The sequence below is a fragment of the Eurosta solidaginis genome, unplaced genomic scaffold (assembly GCF_040869045.1).
Source record: "Eurosta solidaginis isolate ZX-2024a unplaced genomic scaffold, ASM4086904v1 ctg00001460.1, whole genome shotgun sequence".
In the NCBI taxonomy this organism is placed as follows: domain Eukaryota; kingdom Metazoa; phylum Arthropoda; class Insecta; order Diptera; family Tephritidae; genus Eurosta; species Eurosta solidaginis.
The window spans coordinates 140640-157578 of record NW_027137140.1 but is presented as its reverse complement, the minus strand read 5'-3'; the positions used below and the strand labels follow the sequence as shown (position 1 = coordinate 157578).

The 16939-nt window shown below is 39.9% G+C and overlaps 1 protein-coding gene and 1 pseudogene across 3 annotated transcripts; one reads left to right on the top strand and one right to left on the bottom strand.

Moving 5' to 3' along the window:
* The first annotated feature begins 5403 nt into the window (after nucleotides 1–5403).
* LOC137236225 (vacuolar protein sorting-associated protein 41 homolog) lies at nucleotides 5404–8221 on the top strand. Of its 3 annotated transcripts, none has more exons than XM_067758811.1 (3): nucleotides 5404–5476; nucleotides 5541–5813; nucleotides 5895–8221. In XM_067758811.1, the coding sequence occupies exon 3, from the start codon at nucleotides 7467–7469 to the stop codon at nucleotides 8115–8117; it is 651 nt and encodes a 216-aa protein (XP_067614912.1). In that variant the 5' UTR covers nucleotides 5404–5476; nucleotides 5541–5813; nucleotides 5895–7466; the 3' UTR covers nucleotides 8118–8221. The 3 variants fall into 3 exon arrangements, with proteins under 3 accessions (XP_067614912.1, XP_067614913.1, XP_067614911.1); XM_067758812.1 differs by having other exon boundaries at nucleotides 5541–7048; nucleotides 7223–8221; XM_067758810.1 differs by having other exon boundaries at nucleotides 5541–8221.
* LOC137236224 (sphingomyelin phosphodiesterase 4-like) lies at nucleotides 5431–7441 on the bottom strand (annotated as a pseudogene).
* Nucleotides 8222–16939: the final 8718 nt, after the last annotated feature.

Below are 16939 nucleotides of genomic sequence, written 5' to 3'. Positions count from 1 at the left end.
AGAACAGCGAACGGATTATGAACGGGACCTTAGAAGATCATTCAAAAATGGCAGAAAAATCGATACCATAAGTCAAACTGCAAAAGCAACAAAATAATTTGATAAAACTTTATTTAATACGCAAAATATGTCATATTATAATTATTTATTGTATTACTTTATTTAACGATTTAAAATGAATTGAAGTTAGTTTCTTCTTTTTTGACTGTAAGTTTATTAATGTTTAAGTATATTAAAATTAAATATATTATACTTAAATTAAAAGAAATAAGATAAGCATGCACTTAAATTAAAAGAAATAGATAAGCATGCATTTACTATCCTTTCTAACTGGGTGTACAGGACGAATAATACATATGACTGACCGCTACATATCTTCTCGCAACGCGCACAACTGATCACATCAAATAGTGGATATAATAGCCATTCTTAAGGATAATTGATTCTTCATATTTCTTGGTATATGCGATGGTATTGCGTAAAATTGATCAACCCATAGTCATGAGTATATGAGCACGTAATACGTGCAAATGATCACTACTAGGAAAGGGTATGCGAGCAAGTATAAAGGTCAGACAATAAGTTCATATTCTTGGGTATATGTTAAGGTAAGGCGCGAGCCTGACCCGCCATCACCTTTGAATATCCGAATCGGTTATGTACACCATTAAAAAACTCATATTTTTAGGTATGCGATTTCGCTGTGTTAAATTTCAGCATAGAATTCAGCGATATTGCCCTCACTTTTGCTATTACCAACTCCTTTCCTAGTGATTACCTTTTGCTGCTGGGAAATAATATTTGATTTTGCATTTGTGCTAGCCACGCGTTCGTGTATACTAACACATTCTCAATTTGGTAATCGTATATATGTAGTGGTGCCCACCTATGGTACATACGAATGTGCAGATAAACGAAAATAACAGCGTGGCGACTGGGTGACAAAGAAACACGTGTCAAGCTCCAAGGGCGCACCCATTTGGGGATCGGTTTAGACTAAACAGTTTTTTATTTGGCGTTCCCGTTACGCTGTCTGTGGATTGATAACATTCCCAACAGGCATTTCTGTAAATTTTTTTAAAAGTAAATCAAAGTAAACTTGCTGTGTTAAACGATATATAAGCGTTTTCAATATTAAATATATTTTATTGTTTTTCAGAAAACATTTTGTAAGCGTTGAGGATAAATGTTTATAAATATTTTAACTGTGAAAGTAATTGTAAACACGAAAAATTTCTTTGTCAACTTTTTTCAACTTGCAAAATTTTTTAATTATTTATATAAACGTTTGTATATGAAAGAGAATGCTGCATTTAAACCGCTTTGAATTCTCCAAGAATGCGTTAGAATTGCAACTAACTTGATGTAATATATGAATGAAACTAGGAAATTATATATGTGCACACATGTATTATACGTACAAATCATAGAAATAATTGATTTTTTAACACTTTTTACTTATGTATAAGAAACTTTTGTTAATTGTCTGTAAGATTATTGTAAATCATAGACTGAATAAGAGTGAAGAAAGAAATAAAAGCTATCGTTAAAAAAAGCATTAGAAAAATATTTATAAAAAGCTTTATTTTAGCAATTTTTTATAAGCTTAAAAGCAAAGAGCCGTTTTGATTATTTGACGCTTATTCCTAAACGATTTATAAACAAAAAATCAAAGTTTTGTAAGCCTAATTTTTTTTTTTTTTTGAGAAAACTTATTATAAACTTACATTACGTTTATTTTGCTTGTTGGATTGTAATCCAGACGTATGTGTTCAAAGTCAGCTGTTTGCGCAACGCAAACTTCAAAACGACGCAAAAGCCAAATGTGTACAGGCTTTAAGAAAAACTACCAAATTTATGTGTTATTGTACAATGTACATACATATATGTTATTGTATACACATACATACTCTTTTTAATGTCATTATTGCTGTTTTTTTGCCTGGCAATTAGAAAACACGACATAACAAAATATGTATGTACGTATTATTTAAATTGCTTTTAGTCAAATAATGACCAGGAGTTTTTGGAGGGCGTTTTAACCCCCAAAAGCAGCTTCCCCTCCCCCCTGGGTGCGCGCCTGTCAAGCTCGCTTCCAAAAAAAAGCAACTATTTGTATGAATTAAGCGGGGATTGCCCTCATTGCTTTTATTCATTTATTTATTGGTCTATAAATTTAAAAATTAATCAGACAAAATATAGTTACGGATTACAGATACAAGTAAAATTTATATTATAAAATATGTATTATATTATTAAATCAGTTGTCGAGATGGACTGTGATGCCGACAAACGCTTAGCGAAAAAAGCAGGAATTGCTTCTGAAATTACTCTAATTTGCCGCAGTTGTCCTGTAACGAGGGTCCCAGATTATCGAAACGTATTCCAGTATTGGCCTCACCAAATATATGAAAAGAGTTTTAGTAATATATGGATCATCGAATTCTTTAGACCATCGTTTGACGAACGCCAAAGTCCCCTTGGCTCTGTTCACACAACCTTCTATGTGCAATTTAAAATCAAGTTTTGGGTCCATCGTAATGCCAAAGTCAACGAAGCTAATGACTTGGTTAATTGTATAATCATCAATCGTATACTCGTGGGAATGGTAAGATTTCCTTGTGAAGCACATGAACTTGCACGTCGGCAGGTTTAGTGACATTATATTTACACTAATTAATTATTTTTTATTAATTTAAAGAATGTGCAATTTTCGTGGTGGCAACGGCGCGCACCCACGTATTTGTTAAATAATAGTTAAGGCGAAAAAAAGGAAGAAAATAAAAACACCAAAAGGATTTCGTATTAATAAAAGAATTCACAAAGTGCTTTTATTTATATAAATACAACAAGTGTTAAGAAAAGGTTTAACAAATGTTGTGGAGAATGATATATATGTGATTACAATTTTGAAAAGTTGAACTTACGTGAACGGGCGATTACGTGTTCCTTTGCTGGCTGCTGGATTAAAAGAGGACGAGACTCTTTTCCACATGAGCCGATGAACCCACGATACAGCCACTTCGTTGGGTTTCCCGGCAACAAAGTTGCTGTACCACGGGCTCACAGCGGTAAACGTCTAAGACACATACGTACTACCACTCACACATGCCTGTGTGTATATCACAAGAATATGCGGGTGGTAGTAACGAAGAAAATAAAACAAAGAAAGTTATGTTACGAGGGGGGGGGGGATATATTTAGGCCTGTGGCCTAAACATACCGGCCCCCTTGCCGTAAGCAACAAAGAAAAAAAAATGAAAAGGAAAAAAGGAATGACACGCGATCGCACGTCCAGTAAGCCGTTATGTCGATGTGCAGATGCGGACTACAAGCACTGCACGTCGCACGATGGACTTCGTGTCTCGTTGTCCTGAGAAGAAAAAGAAAAGATGTTATTAAATACACGTACTTGGTTTTAAATTCCGTGCTGTAATTACTTAGTTCTAATGAAACGCTCCTATTTTTGGCAGGCTCCTGAGACCACCAGCCCGAATACGGTCGGTTGGGTCAGGAGACCGCCAACTGTTGTTGCTGGCGTTCCGCTCACCATCAGTTCGGCGTATAGATCAGCGCCGAGTGTAAGACGAACTGGCGATGAGCGGTAGAACTGCGGATCTGCAAGCCGCATAAATTCAAATGGAACGGCAACCTTTGCATCCACATTGGATGGCGGACTCAACCGATAGTGGCCGTTGACCACGGCGGCTTGGGTAGTGACACGAGTCGTTGACCCGAACTTGCCGCGCAGAATAAGGGTACATTGCCCTGGTCCTTGGCGCTCTAACTGCAAAACGCGTACCAGCTCTGCATCGACGATGGTGCTGGCGGCGCAGGGATCAATGATCGCACGTACCAAGTGTAGGTGCCCACGCGATTCGACTCGTACGATGGCCGTCGGCGCAATGGGCACGAAAGACCGCATGATGGGCGCTGGAGTGGCTGGGAGCAGCCGGCCGGTTCGGAAGCCTTCCGGTGTACCACGCGATAGTGCTTGCATATTTTGGGCGTCAGAATGATATGGCGTCGATTTATCTCGCCGCTGCTGTCTGCCGCGTTTGGATGACTTGGTCGGGCCTCCTTGGAGTCCAATGTCGTGGTGCCGCCAGTTGTTTCGTTCGTTTCGACGTTTGTTTACTTTCGCCGCGCTTCTTTCATGCTGTAACAGCGGCCGGAAACTGCGCATCCCATGGTTGACCGTTGACGGTCTTGTTGTCACCGTTTTACTTATTTCTTCCTCCGCCTTTGCTCTCTCCTCCTCCATTTCTTCCTCCTCCACCTGCTGAGCCCAGGATTTAGCCGTTCCCGATAGGTTGATTGACAACGCGTCGTCGGACGTGTTGTCGTCGCCATTTGTGGCTGTCTCGTCGCATACCGGCCGACGCTCATCTAAATGAAGCGTGGTGTGGTGCTTCTCTTGGCACCTCTTGCAGCGATACTTGCTGCTACACTTGTTTACCCGGTGGAAGGGTGACAGACAGTTCGGACAGTACTTATATAAAAGCACTGCCCGCAGCCTCTCTTCTGGAGATTTTTTCCGATATTCGGGACAGATTCGTAGACTATGGTCCCTGCCGCAGAGCTGGCAAGCGACGTCGAAACGCGTTGCGCCTCCCTCTGACTTGGCCAGTAAAGTTTGGTAGCGGGTCATGATCTGAAAGAATATTGATATCATTGATCATACCCAAATTGAGGTTGGCGGAATGTTGTTTGGGTGGCGTAAGCCAAAAAAAATATTATCTCTCATATATTTTCGCAAGAAAAAAAAACATTTTATTGAAATAAAAATTAAGGGCCATAAGTAAATACGAAGAAAAAACGGATTTAGCACGCATCCATACGATGTGGGTGGTGCTTTAGCGCCTCTAGTACATCCCTGCAAAAACGCTCTCGTCACTCCACGTCATTTGACTAGTCATTTTACCAGGTCATAGGTTATATTCCTAGTCACACTTGCATGGGCGTGATTGGGTTTTGTGACCAAATTTTGTTGGGATTTTATAATTTATTTTATGTCGGTAGCTGTCGCCGAAGTAGTCCTAAAGATTTATTTTGATTTGTGGTGAACTTTGTTTTCACAACAAGTGGCCTGCCACCACACGGAACGGTTTCAAACCTGGCTGAAAAGGTATTAAAAAGTTGCACTTCCACCATTCAACATTATTTTTGACGTGTATTGTCGATAATGTTGGATTAAGTATTTTAAATCTCGACCAAATGAATGATTGGTCGAGATATGTAATACGCGACATGTGTGGCGTATTGTGCTCGATATGTCGTGCGGCATGTAATGCGTGACGTGTAGTGCGGCATGTAGTACGTGACGTGTAGTGCGCGAGATGGTTGCTGCGCATGAGGCCTAATGTCGGTGTTGCCATGCATTGACTGTCAGAAGTAAAGTGTAGACATTTGACATTTGCTACAATTTTTTCATTTCCTGAATGAAAAAAAAATCATTGAGATAAAACACGCGGTGGTGAGTAAATTTCTATAATGCGTAATATGGTTTTGTATTAATTTATTTCTCTTTTTCTTTCCAGTAGGTTTCTTAGCTTCCTCAGTACGATTTATAACGCTTTCCGCTGCAGAGCGCTGCCACCAGTCATAAAGTAAAAATGCACATAGCTCCAATGTTATTTCCGGCAGACGCGCATCAAACATAATAGATAATGAACGCACAGCCAAATCGAGTATATCTGGTATTTTGCAAATTTCTTGCAATTTCAATTCTGCTGGTGAAACATCCTCAAAAAGGCTAGCAAATATTTTCCGTAAAAAGCCATGTGATTTACGCAATTGTACAACATCATTTCGTATATTATCGATTTCTTGTAGTACATATAAACGTGTTATGCATATTGTTTTAATTACTTGTTCTATTTCACATTTTACAGCTGGACCAAATAATGGTGGATAACTTTCTTCTTGATAAACACCATCCCATTCACTTTTACCGTGCCTGGAATAGACTGCATGTTTTCGCGGTGACTCGATGCCAAGTTGGCAAATATACGCCTGTTCTGCTTGACATAACATATTAGGTAGGTTAGGCTGACTGAAGACCTTCACCAAGCGATGCAACATTATCACGTTCCTGAATGAAGTAAAATCTAACCGTTCAAAACGTGGCAATATGTACACAAATACTTGCGTATATATAACTAAATTCTCAGCTATGAATGTACTAAATCGCTGACTTACTGCCACTTCACTACCGCTGGCGCCAGGATTCATATTATTAGATCCTTTAGTAGTTGCGCTAATATTGCCGCTATAACAATTCATATCTTGTCCATCGAACATATAACGCCAAGGTTGCATGTAACTTAGCCAAAGTTCTAACACAACTGAAAGTGAGCTATCCAGTGGCCATCGTCCAATAATACTTTTTAGAAATGGATAAATACGTGCTTTTATCATTGGATGAGCTAACTTTCGTAGGATGGCCATAGGTGTGTGATCCATGTGCATTGAGTTGGCAAAGCTGTGTACTTGTTTAACGAGTATGCGCACTACACGTATAAATTCGCTGCTAGGTAGATCCCTTGCCTCATCAATGTCATAGCGTAGCCAAGTATCCACAAAAAAAATGTAACACTGATTCCGTGCGCCAGCAATGCGTTCGCGGCGATTCACAACTACGCGCGGCATGTACAGCCACTGCCGCTGCTGACGTTGATGGACCATCTGTTTGATGAAACAAACTGGTATTTGTTGGAATTTTTAAATATTTTGGAGAGCGTTGCGGTTGCAGCGGCTGTACAGGCCGCAACGGTTGAGGTGCCTTAACCGATGTACAAATATTTGTCGGATATACGATCGCATCTGGATTGCCGGGTAAAAATGTGCAAAGGTATTCAGCCGTCAGAAAAAAAATAGACAGTTTTCATACGTTCATTGTGTACTTGCAAGGCAGCTGGATACATTTTATGCAATGGAAATGTAGCATGTATAACAAAATGTAGCATATAATAATCAAAAGCGTTCAATACGAGCGAGGTGACTTGTCGCCGAAATGGATCAATGTTGACGAGATCCGCATAGAAGAGTGAGTATTGGCCTGATTGTATCATTTCACTGACTTTGTGAGGCAAGAGATCCAAATTAAAATCAAATTTAATTGCTTCATTAAGTAGTCGTTAGCATAGGCGCAGCATTGTTCCCACACGTGAAAAAAATTCGTGTAATATGTCAAAGCACATTGGTGAATTTTCTTTTGTAGTTGCACGCAGACCCCAACCAAGTCCACCACTTCCAATGCCAAACACGGACTGGATAATTGCCGGAAATATATCCTGTAGTTCACAAAGCTACAGCGTTCAAACAATTGGGTCAATTCCACACATCGATCCGTTATAGGATAATTTAATAGCTCCATTATACGATTACCAAGATTTTCATTATATAACGCAAAATACGAACGTGAAAAACTATTACCATTTTTAAAAGAATCAAATCACTATCCAATGCAAGAAGCATTAGACGTATGTAAGCGGGAATTATTCTATCCTGAAATGGTGTATTTGTTGGGTCAAATGGGTAATCCGATAGAAGCATTAAATATTATTATAGAGAAGATAAAAAATATTGAAATGGCTATTGAGTTTTGTAAAGAGCATAACGACTCGGACTTATGGAATATATTGATTGATGAGTCTGTTAAAGATCCGGGAATTGTATTGAAGCTGCTGGATGGCATAGTTGACTATGTGGATCCAGTCGCAGTTGTTGGAAAAATCAAGCTTGGTCAAAGTATACCAGGCTTACGAAATGCTGTAGTAAAGCTTTTGTGGGATTATGGTTTGCAGGTGAAAATTCGTAAAAGCATTCAAAAAGTACAATTTGAATTCGATTATAAGCAACATGAAAAAGTAGTAAATACACAAAATCGTGGCCGTTATGCTTCGGCCTCCGAGTATTGTTTGAAATGTCATCGATCGATTATTAGTACGAACGAAAATAGGGCACCGCTTAAAGATATTATTATTTTTCTCTGCGGACATGCATATCATCATAATTGTGCACCTGGCGCCTTGGATACTGATCACTGCGAATTTTGCAATCCCAGCGATTTTGATAAAAATCAAGGTGACGACTTTTTACTACTGCTGAATTAGATAAAAAAAGACCATCGGTGAAATTGTATCGCCGAAACAGGTGTATGAGACTTCTCCAACCAAAATAAAGAGCTTCGGCATTTGGTTGCGTTATGATTCGCGTTCTGGTGCGCACATCATGTACCGCGAGTATCGTGATTTGAACGTTGGTGGTGCAGTTACACAATGTTATCGTGATATGGGTGCTCGTCATCGTGCGCGAGCTCATTCAATTCAAATAATGAAGGTTGAGTCAATCCCAGCCCGGTCTGTCCTACATTTGCCGGTGGATATCACACAAAGGAAGCGTAGGTGTGTATAAAATTACATCTTGGAGGTACTGAAGGCTTATTAATATAATTATATTCTTTTTTTTCTGAGGGAAGATTGTGTAATCAACATGGCTAACTCATACAACTCTTTCGCTATTGCCCGACGATGGCAACGTACCAACGTCAGAAGCTGCAGCGCTGCATTATGATGTACAAGGAGCGGTCGAAGAGGGACGCTATTATATGGATATCGATCAGGTGAGTAGTAGTAAATTAAGATTCGAAATCTCTCGCGGTAATGAGCCATAATGTTGCTCAGATACGCCATCATCTCGTTGCAAGGATCCTGAGCCAGATTAATTTGTTGATTTTTTGCCTTTTACATGCTCTCTACGCATAACTTTTTTCCAAAAATTAGAAAAGAACCATGAATTTAAATAAAGTGGCCCAAGTCGGGCGTGCTTCAAATTGACCTCAAGCTGTTAAGTTACCCGAGATGGGTGCAGCTTTTCTTCTTTTCAAAAATTCTTTATCCCGATTTGCTGAAAGAATAAACGAAGTCCGCGATGCCAAATTCTTTAGTAGGCTCCAGGGGTTTAGCTACTCTCTTGAAATAAATTCACAAAGCATACTTAAGTTGAAGATAGATGTACGTATGAGTAGGGTTTGAAAATGCATTTTATTTAAAAAAACTGTAAAATAGCGTCTGAAATGTTGATTTTGATGCTTAATACTTCAACACCCAAGTCTCCCGGTTCTAGTATGTTCCAAATAGTTTGCCAAATTTCTTTGGTTGGAATGCAATGCGCAAAGGATAGTGTGCAGAAATCTGAGTTAATACCCTTTTGTGTTAGTCACTTTATTTTAGTTTAATGTTCCGCTTTTAATTGTCTTATGTGGAAAATATTAGGATATTCAAACTGAGATTTAAGTTATTCGGACCTGTTCTCCGGAATCGAAAGTATTTAGCCCATTAAGCACAGATCCTTACATTATTTTCCCCACAAATAAGTTTTATTAAATTATTCATTTTATTTGGAAGATTTATTACAACGTTTTGCTGGAATATTTGTTTATTTAGTATAATAAATCTCAACTTGAAAACTCCTATCAAAAAATTGTCCCACCCAAGCAAAGCGATTCCGGTCGAAAGCAAGGTGACGTGCTCCCAATTTCGATCGATCGATTCTTTAGCGTTTTTTTTTTTTTTTTTTTTTTTTTTTTTATGCAAAATTGCAATTGTCTTGTTGCCTCTGCATTTCCGAAAACCATTGGTGCTGGCATTTTGTTCAAATTTTTGCACAATTTTAATTTAACTAAAACCAAAATAAATAAAAACAGCTGTTTCGCTTTATTATCGACTCGATATGAAAAGCGATACGAAATCAGCTTCGAATCGATTTGTTTAAATCGGAACTGAGAACACCAAAAAGAAATCGACTCGGAATCAACCCCGCCTGACCTTTCAAAGCGAGTCGGAATCCAGATCAGGCCAGATTGCTATTCAGAACACCACCTTGTGTTTCTTACAGCCAACCCAATATAAACGCACGCAAGTAATTTTCTGTCAAAAAATGTCTCATGTACATACAAGTTACATGAGAGCAACCCAAGTTGAATTTGCTGCGTGAAAAACTAACTCGATTTCCAATTTTTGTTCTGCGTAACATTTAGATTCGACGTTTGCACACATGCTTTACATTGTCGCAACGCATGCTTATTTGGGTTAGGGCAAAGAACGCCGTGTGGTTTTATTGGGCCGGCTCGTTCAACATTTATTTGCACTTTTACACCTTTACGACGTGCATCTTAATTTTATATTCGAAAATACTTTTAAGTTTGAATGTGTGGTTGCTAATTGAATTGTATTCTGGGGCAGATAGTGAGTCTGCGTTAGGTTGTGTTGGCCTCGTTCGGGGGAACGAGAGCTGGGTGATTTGTGTGTTGGCCTCGTTCGGGGTGAACGAGAGCTGGGTTTTTTGGGATAAAGGAATATGGACTATTAAAGTTCATTTTCGTTGTCGTTGGGCGGAAGTAGTACCAGTTTCGCTATTGGTCTTGTAATTTGTCCCTTAATTGTATTGACGTCAACAACACGTACACGGTTATCGGAACCTGGATGTGTGTTGACGACTCTCCCCATTCTCCACTCGTTTGGTTGTAGGTTGTCCTCTTTTATGACGACTAGGTCCCCGGGTTTTACGTTGGATTGTGGATGTTTCCATTTATACCTTTTCTGGATCTCGGTGAGATATTCCGATTTCCATCTTTTGCAAAAGGTTTGATGAAGGGCTTTCATCTTTTGCCATCGGTTTACAATGGAGGCAGGGTTTTCACTACAGTCGAGTTCAGGTGCAGCTAAAAGATGCCCGCCTACGAGGAAATGGCCTGGAGTAAGCGGCTCCAGGTCGGAAGGGTCGTTGGATGAGGGACTTAGAGGTCTCGAGTTGAGGCAGGCCTCAATACGACATAAGAGGGTTGTAAACTCTTCGAGAGTATATTTATGATCGGACGCGAGCTTTTTAAAGTGGGTCTTAAAACTTTTTACCCCCGCTTCCCACAAACCTCCCATGTGAGGAGCGCTTGGCGGTATAAAATGCCATTCTATAATGTGATGGCTATATTTAGTCAACGTTCCGTCCCTTGCTTCACGCAGAAATGCTTTAAACTCGGATCGTAAAGATCGAGAAGCTCCGACAAAGTTAGTACCATTGTCGGAGTAAACGTTTTTTGGACAGCCTCGTCTGGATACGAATCTGGCGAAGGCAGCTAGGAAGGACCCGGTACTAAGGTCGTTTGTCGCTTCTAGATGGATGGCTTTCGTCGAAAAGCAGACAAACAGGCAGACGTATCCTTTCGAAATTCGACATCCCCTCCCTCTGTAGGATTTTATATCGAATGGTCCCGCGAAATCTACCCCAGTGTTAGTGAAGGCCCTAGTAAAGGTGGTGCGCTCTTTCGGAAGGATCCCCATAAGTTGCGTTTGTGTCTGCTTCCTGTAAATAGTGCAGACTTTACAGTTGTGGATAACCGACCTTACCATGACTTTAACGCGTGGGATCCAGTACTGAGTGCGGATATGACGTAGCATCAGCTGGTTCCCTCCATGCAGGGTGGTCTCATGAGAGGATTGGACGATAAGTCTGGATAACCTGCAAGTATAAGGAAGAATAATGGGATGACTTTCATTATGGGACATGTCTTTCGATGCCCCAGTCCGCCCCCCAGTTCGAATGATGCCTTCTTCATCTATATATGGGTTCAGGGGTAGAATCTCACTCTTCCCATTTATTAGATTTCCTGACTTCAAGTTTGCGTACTCTTCTTGATAATGTTGCCTCTGGCATATTGTTATCAATCTTCGCGTTGTTTTTTCTATTTCGTCAGGAGCGATCGAATGAGAATCCCTTTTCACGGAGGCTTTAGTTTTTGGGTGCGTATTCTGGAAAAACCGAAGAATATAGGATATAACCCGCAAAGCCCTTGGTAAATCGGAAAACCTATCCAGAATATCAAAGTTATTTTTCACCAAAGTTGTATGAACTTTCACCCTCTTTTCCTCCATATTCGTATTGTAATCTTCTTCTTGTGTTGGCCAATTTTCGTTGTCTTCTTGTAACCAAGAAGGTCCCTGCCACCACAAAGAATTGTTGATTAGGTCCGAAGCGTAGAGGCCTCTGCTCGCCAAATCTGCAGGATTTGACGCGGAGTCTACGTGCCGCCATACTTTGTCTCCTACTTTATCGATGATTTTCGTTATTCGATGTGCCACAAACGTTGACCACGAACATGGTGGTTTTCGGATACACGCCAGTACTATAGTCGAATCTGTCCAAAGGGTTACTTTAATGTTTGAAAGTTGCATATTTTCTATGGCCGACTCTATAATTTCTGCAAGTAGGACTGCGCCGCAGAGTTCCAGTCGTGGCAATGATATGGTTTTGACCGGGGCTACTCTCGTTTTGGCCATCAACAGGTTGGTGAAGACTTGATCCTTTGTTTGTACCCTCAGGAAAACAGTGGCGGCATATGCTTTTTCCGAGGCATCGCTGAATCCATGTATTTCGACATTGTCCTTCAATGTGTAGTGAACCCATCGCGGTATGCGTATATCGTTGATCTTTTCGTAGTCCGTCATGAATGATTGCCACCGATGTAGAGTAGTTTCAGACACATCTTCATCCCAGCCTGTCCCTTCCAACCAAATATTTTGCATTATTATTTTGGCTACAATTACGACTGGTGCCAGCCAGCCAAGAGGGTCGAAAAGTTTTGCGATCGCAGAAAGTATTGACCTTTTTGTTACGGCGTGGTTATTGTCAAAGGGTTTCGCTGTGAAGTAAAAGTAGTCGAAATGGGCGTTCCACCTGATACCGAGTGCTTTTACCATGCTGGTGTCTTCAAACTCAAGAAAATCCTCACTTAATAGGTGTTGCTTCGGTATACCCTGTAGGATTTTCTTGCAGTTGGACGTCCATTTTCGCAATGGGAAACCTGCCGATTGCAATGCCAATGATATTTCGTCCCTTGCCTTGATTGCAATTTCGATGCTGTGTCCACCGGCGAGTACGTCATCAACGTACATGCAATTTCGCAGTATATCTGCTGCCATTGGATGCGATGCCTCCACGTCATCAGCTAGTTGGTGCAGCGTTCGAATCGCAAGATACGGAGCACAATTAACCCCAAAGGTTACCGTTTTCAATTCATAAATGTTAATTGGGTTTTTGGGGCATTTGCGAAATATGATTCGCTGATATTTTGTTTGGTCTTCATTGACCCATATTTGGCGATACATTTTCTCTATGTCGCTGTTAAATACGTATTTGAACAGCCGCCAACGTAGTATAAGAACTGTCAGGTCGGATTGAAGAATCGGACCTGGATATAAGGCATCATTTAGACTTTTGCCATTAGTGGTAGGACAAGATGCATTAAATACGACTCTGACTTTTGTCGTTGTACTTCCCTCCTTTATAACAGCATGGTGAGGTAGGAAGTAACAGTCATTTGAGTCTGGCGAAATATTGCCTATTTGTTTCATGTGCCCTAAAGTTTCATATTCGGATACAACTCTATTGTATTCCGTTTGAAGGACTGGGTTTTTCGCAAGTCGTGTCTCGTTGCGATAGAATTGAGAGCACGCACTTCTTAATGAGGGGCCTAAGTTAAACTCTTTCCTAAAGGGTAAGGAGACTACGTATTTGCCATCGTTGTTCCGAACTGTTGTGGATTTGTATAGCTCCTCGCAGTAAGTGTCATCGTTATTGATGCTCCTTTTCTTTGGAATTTCCTCTATCTCCCAGAAAGCCGCCAGTTGTTTGTCTAAAGTGACTTCGTTAAAATATGAAACTAGGGTCTTATTTGTATCAACCGCATCTGTCCGGCCTGTCAAAATCCAGCCGAACACCGTTTCCTGTGCTATTAATGTGTTTAGCACGTCCTTCCTGATACCGCCTAGCATAATTTGGGGGTATATGTCTCCGCCCAGAATTAAGTCGACTGGCTCATTGACAAAGAATCTTTTGTCAGCCAGTACTAAGTCAGGGAATGCTTGCCTAGTCATTGCGTTTATTCGGCAAGTTGGAAGATTCCCTGTCAGTTGTGGTAAAACCAGCATGATCGTATTGATCTCGATTAATGGGTCGGTTGGTGACCGCAGTTGTATGTTGCACGCTTCTTTTACTTGTGCAGACATTGTATTATTGATGCCCGAAATTTGGGCATGCAGGTGTTTGGATGGCAGATTAATTCTGCGCTTTAGTTTCTCGGTAATGAATGAACATTCAGATCCCGAGTCTATTAGGGCTCTCGCCGAATAGTCAACACCATTAAAATGAATCTTGACCTGAGCTGTCCCTAGTAATACCCCTTTATTTGTGTTTGCGAAACATGAGTTCACATTATTAATCGGAGCGTTTTCTCTTTCAGCATTGCGTCGTATTTGAACTTCCCGTGAGGTAGATGCTCCGATAGTGTCGGAAGTATTTGTTGGTTTTGGCTGATTCGAAATATGAAGCAGCGTATGATGTCTTAAATGACATGTGGCACAGTTCATTTGGCTGGTGCACCTTGTCACCGAATGGCCAGCAGAAAGGCTGCTCTTAATTTGTTCAAACCGTTTATTGGGTGTTAAACGTAAGAACTTTTCACACTTTGAAATTCGATGTGCAGGACTTTTGCACATCTTACACGTAGGTTTGGCTGTTGTTGCACTTGCCTGGTAGGACCCTAATCGTTTCGACGATGTATCTGCCGAGGAACGAGAAGCATGTGGCTTAGAGGGTTTTGAAACCGTATCCCCTCTTATATCTACCACAGTTTCCAACGTTTGGAATCTGCTGGATAAGAATTTATCCATATCTGCCCATTTTGAAATTTCTGTTTTATTTTCTATGGTTTGTTCCCATAGAGCCAGTGTGGTTTCTGGCAGTTTTGTGGAGCACAAATATGTTAGAATTGCATCCCAGTTTGATATGTCAATCTTGTGACATTGAAGCGCTGAGATACAATTGTTTATTTCACGTTGCAGTTTTTTAATGGAGCTACCGCATTCGCTCTCAACTGCTTTTAAACTAAAAAGACTTTTTAATTGGGCATTGACCAAGATACGTTTGTTTTCGTATCGGTCACATAAATTTTTCCACGCTGTATCGAAACCGTCTGTTGTTAAGGAACACCGTTCCACTATCTCTTTGGCCTCCCCTTGAGTTTTTTGCCTTAAATAGTATAGTTTTTGCACTGCATGGAGTTTACTATTATTAATATATATGGCAGTGAACATGTCCCTAAAAGACGGCCATGAAATATAGTCACCTTTGAAAATATCCGTATCACATGCTGGCAGGCGCACATGATATTCCATATTATCTGAGACATCTACTTTCTTATCTTTCTTTTCAAAATTTTCCAAAAGCTCAGCTATTGCCGCCTGACACTTTAGGAAGCTGAAATAGCACATTTTATGCTTCTTCTTGATAGCCGATAAGTCCTTTGAATCAAGCTCTGATAAACCTAAGAGCTTTTCGTATGTCACCTTCGTAGCTTCCCACAGAGTTTTTAACTCATCCCTTTGGTATATTAGGGAGTGTTTACTGTGTTGTGAAGGTGACATGTCGTTGAAGTCATTTTCATACTCCGTCACTGCATCTGCTTGGCGTGTATAGGTATCCATTATATGAAAATTTATTGAAGTATTAATTGATTAATTGCCTTTGCAGAGAGTATTGAGTGAAAATGAACTGAAACGAAGGACTGTGTTTGAGAGAGATCTCTCGAGGAAGTGGCCTCGAAGCTTGCGAGAAAGCTAGGAATTAATTTAAAGAATGTGCAATTTTCGTGGTGGCAACGGCGCGCACCCACGTAATTATTCAAAGAATGCTCTAATGCAGATGTGCCAATGACTTGTGTAAGCCAATAAGTAATGGCTAGTGAAGAAAGTGGTGTTAGTGAAAAAATAAAGAAATGTATGAACGTTCGTTATGGACTTTTTGGTGATTTAACCAAGGGCTGTGATCTTTTGTATCACAAAAAAATTAGATCAGTCAAAAACTGATTTGTGTATTGCCGCAAGTGAAAAATAAAAATAATTCAATTTTTAAAAAATTGAACAGGAAATAAGCCTTTTGGCCACCCAAACAACAACAACAATATATGTGTATGTAACTAAGTGCACTTTGTACTATAGCACCAAACTAAATTGCAAACGTATTGCCCGTGTAAATAAGTGCAAGTGATTTTTATGTGGGAGAAAATTTTATTTAATTAAATGTGCGCCTAAAATAAATTTACAGGTTTCTGAATAAGCAACCTTAACAAATCGAATTTTTGTGCAGTGGATTAAATTAATTTTTTCAGATAAATCCTGCAAAGGTGAAAATCGAAAAGTGACGCAAATCGGTGTTTGAGGTTATGTTAACCTTTTAGAGCAGTGTTGTGCTACCTTGAGCTGTGTCCGGAAAATCTTACCGCTGGTGGGGGATAGTTCCGGATAGTCACAAGGCGTGTTGCACAAACTTTAAATAACTGCGTTAAGCGCCTTTTTTCAAATTTTTGCACAAGATGAGACTTCTCACTTCACGGAAAAAAAAAAAAACAAAATCACTTGCACTATTACATATAAAAAAGTCACTTTGTAATTTGTAATTTTATTTTGTGAAATTTTATTAAAAGTGAAAAGGAAAACCCTACCTAGCACGGAATACTTTCAACCACGTACCTTTATTAATTCGTTGATCCGGAGTACTCGAATGTGAATTAAATTTTGTTGTTGGATGTTTCCAAAATGTACCACCAAAATGTACCACCAAAATTTATCAGTTGTTGTATATTGGATATAAATCGCTGGTATCACCAAGAAAGTTGTATTATTTGCTGTTGAAATTTTTGGTTTTTCCTGTGTATTATCACTTCCTTGCTTTAATGCCTAGAGAGTTGAGTGGACTGTAATTGTGTGACTGGTTCTCTTTACCGGCGCGGTAAGGACCATGAACAAATGCGTGGTGGCAACGGCGCGCACCCACGTATTTGTTAAATAATAGTTAAGGCGAAAAAAAGGAAGAAAATAAAAAC

Coding starts and splice junctions, on each gene's coding strand:
- LOC137236225 (XM_067758811.1), top strand. CDS start 7,467: ATGCAAGAAGCATTAGACGTATGTAAGCGGGAATTATTCTATCCTGAA.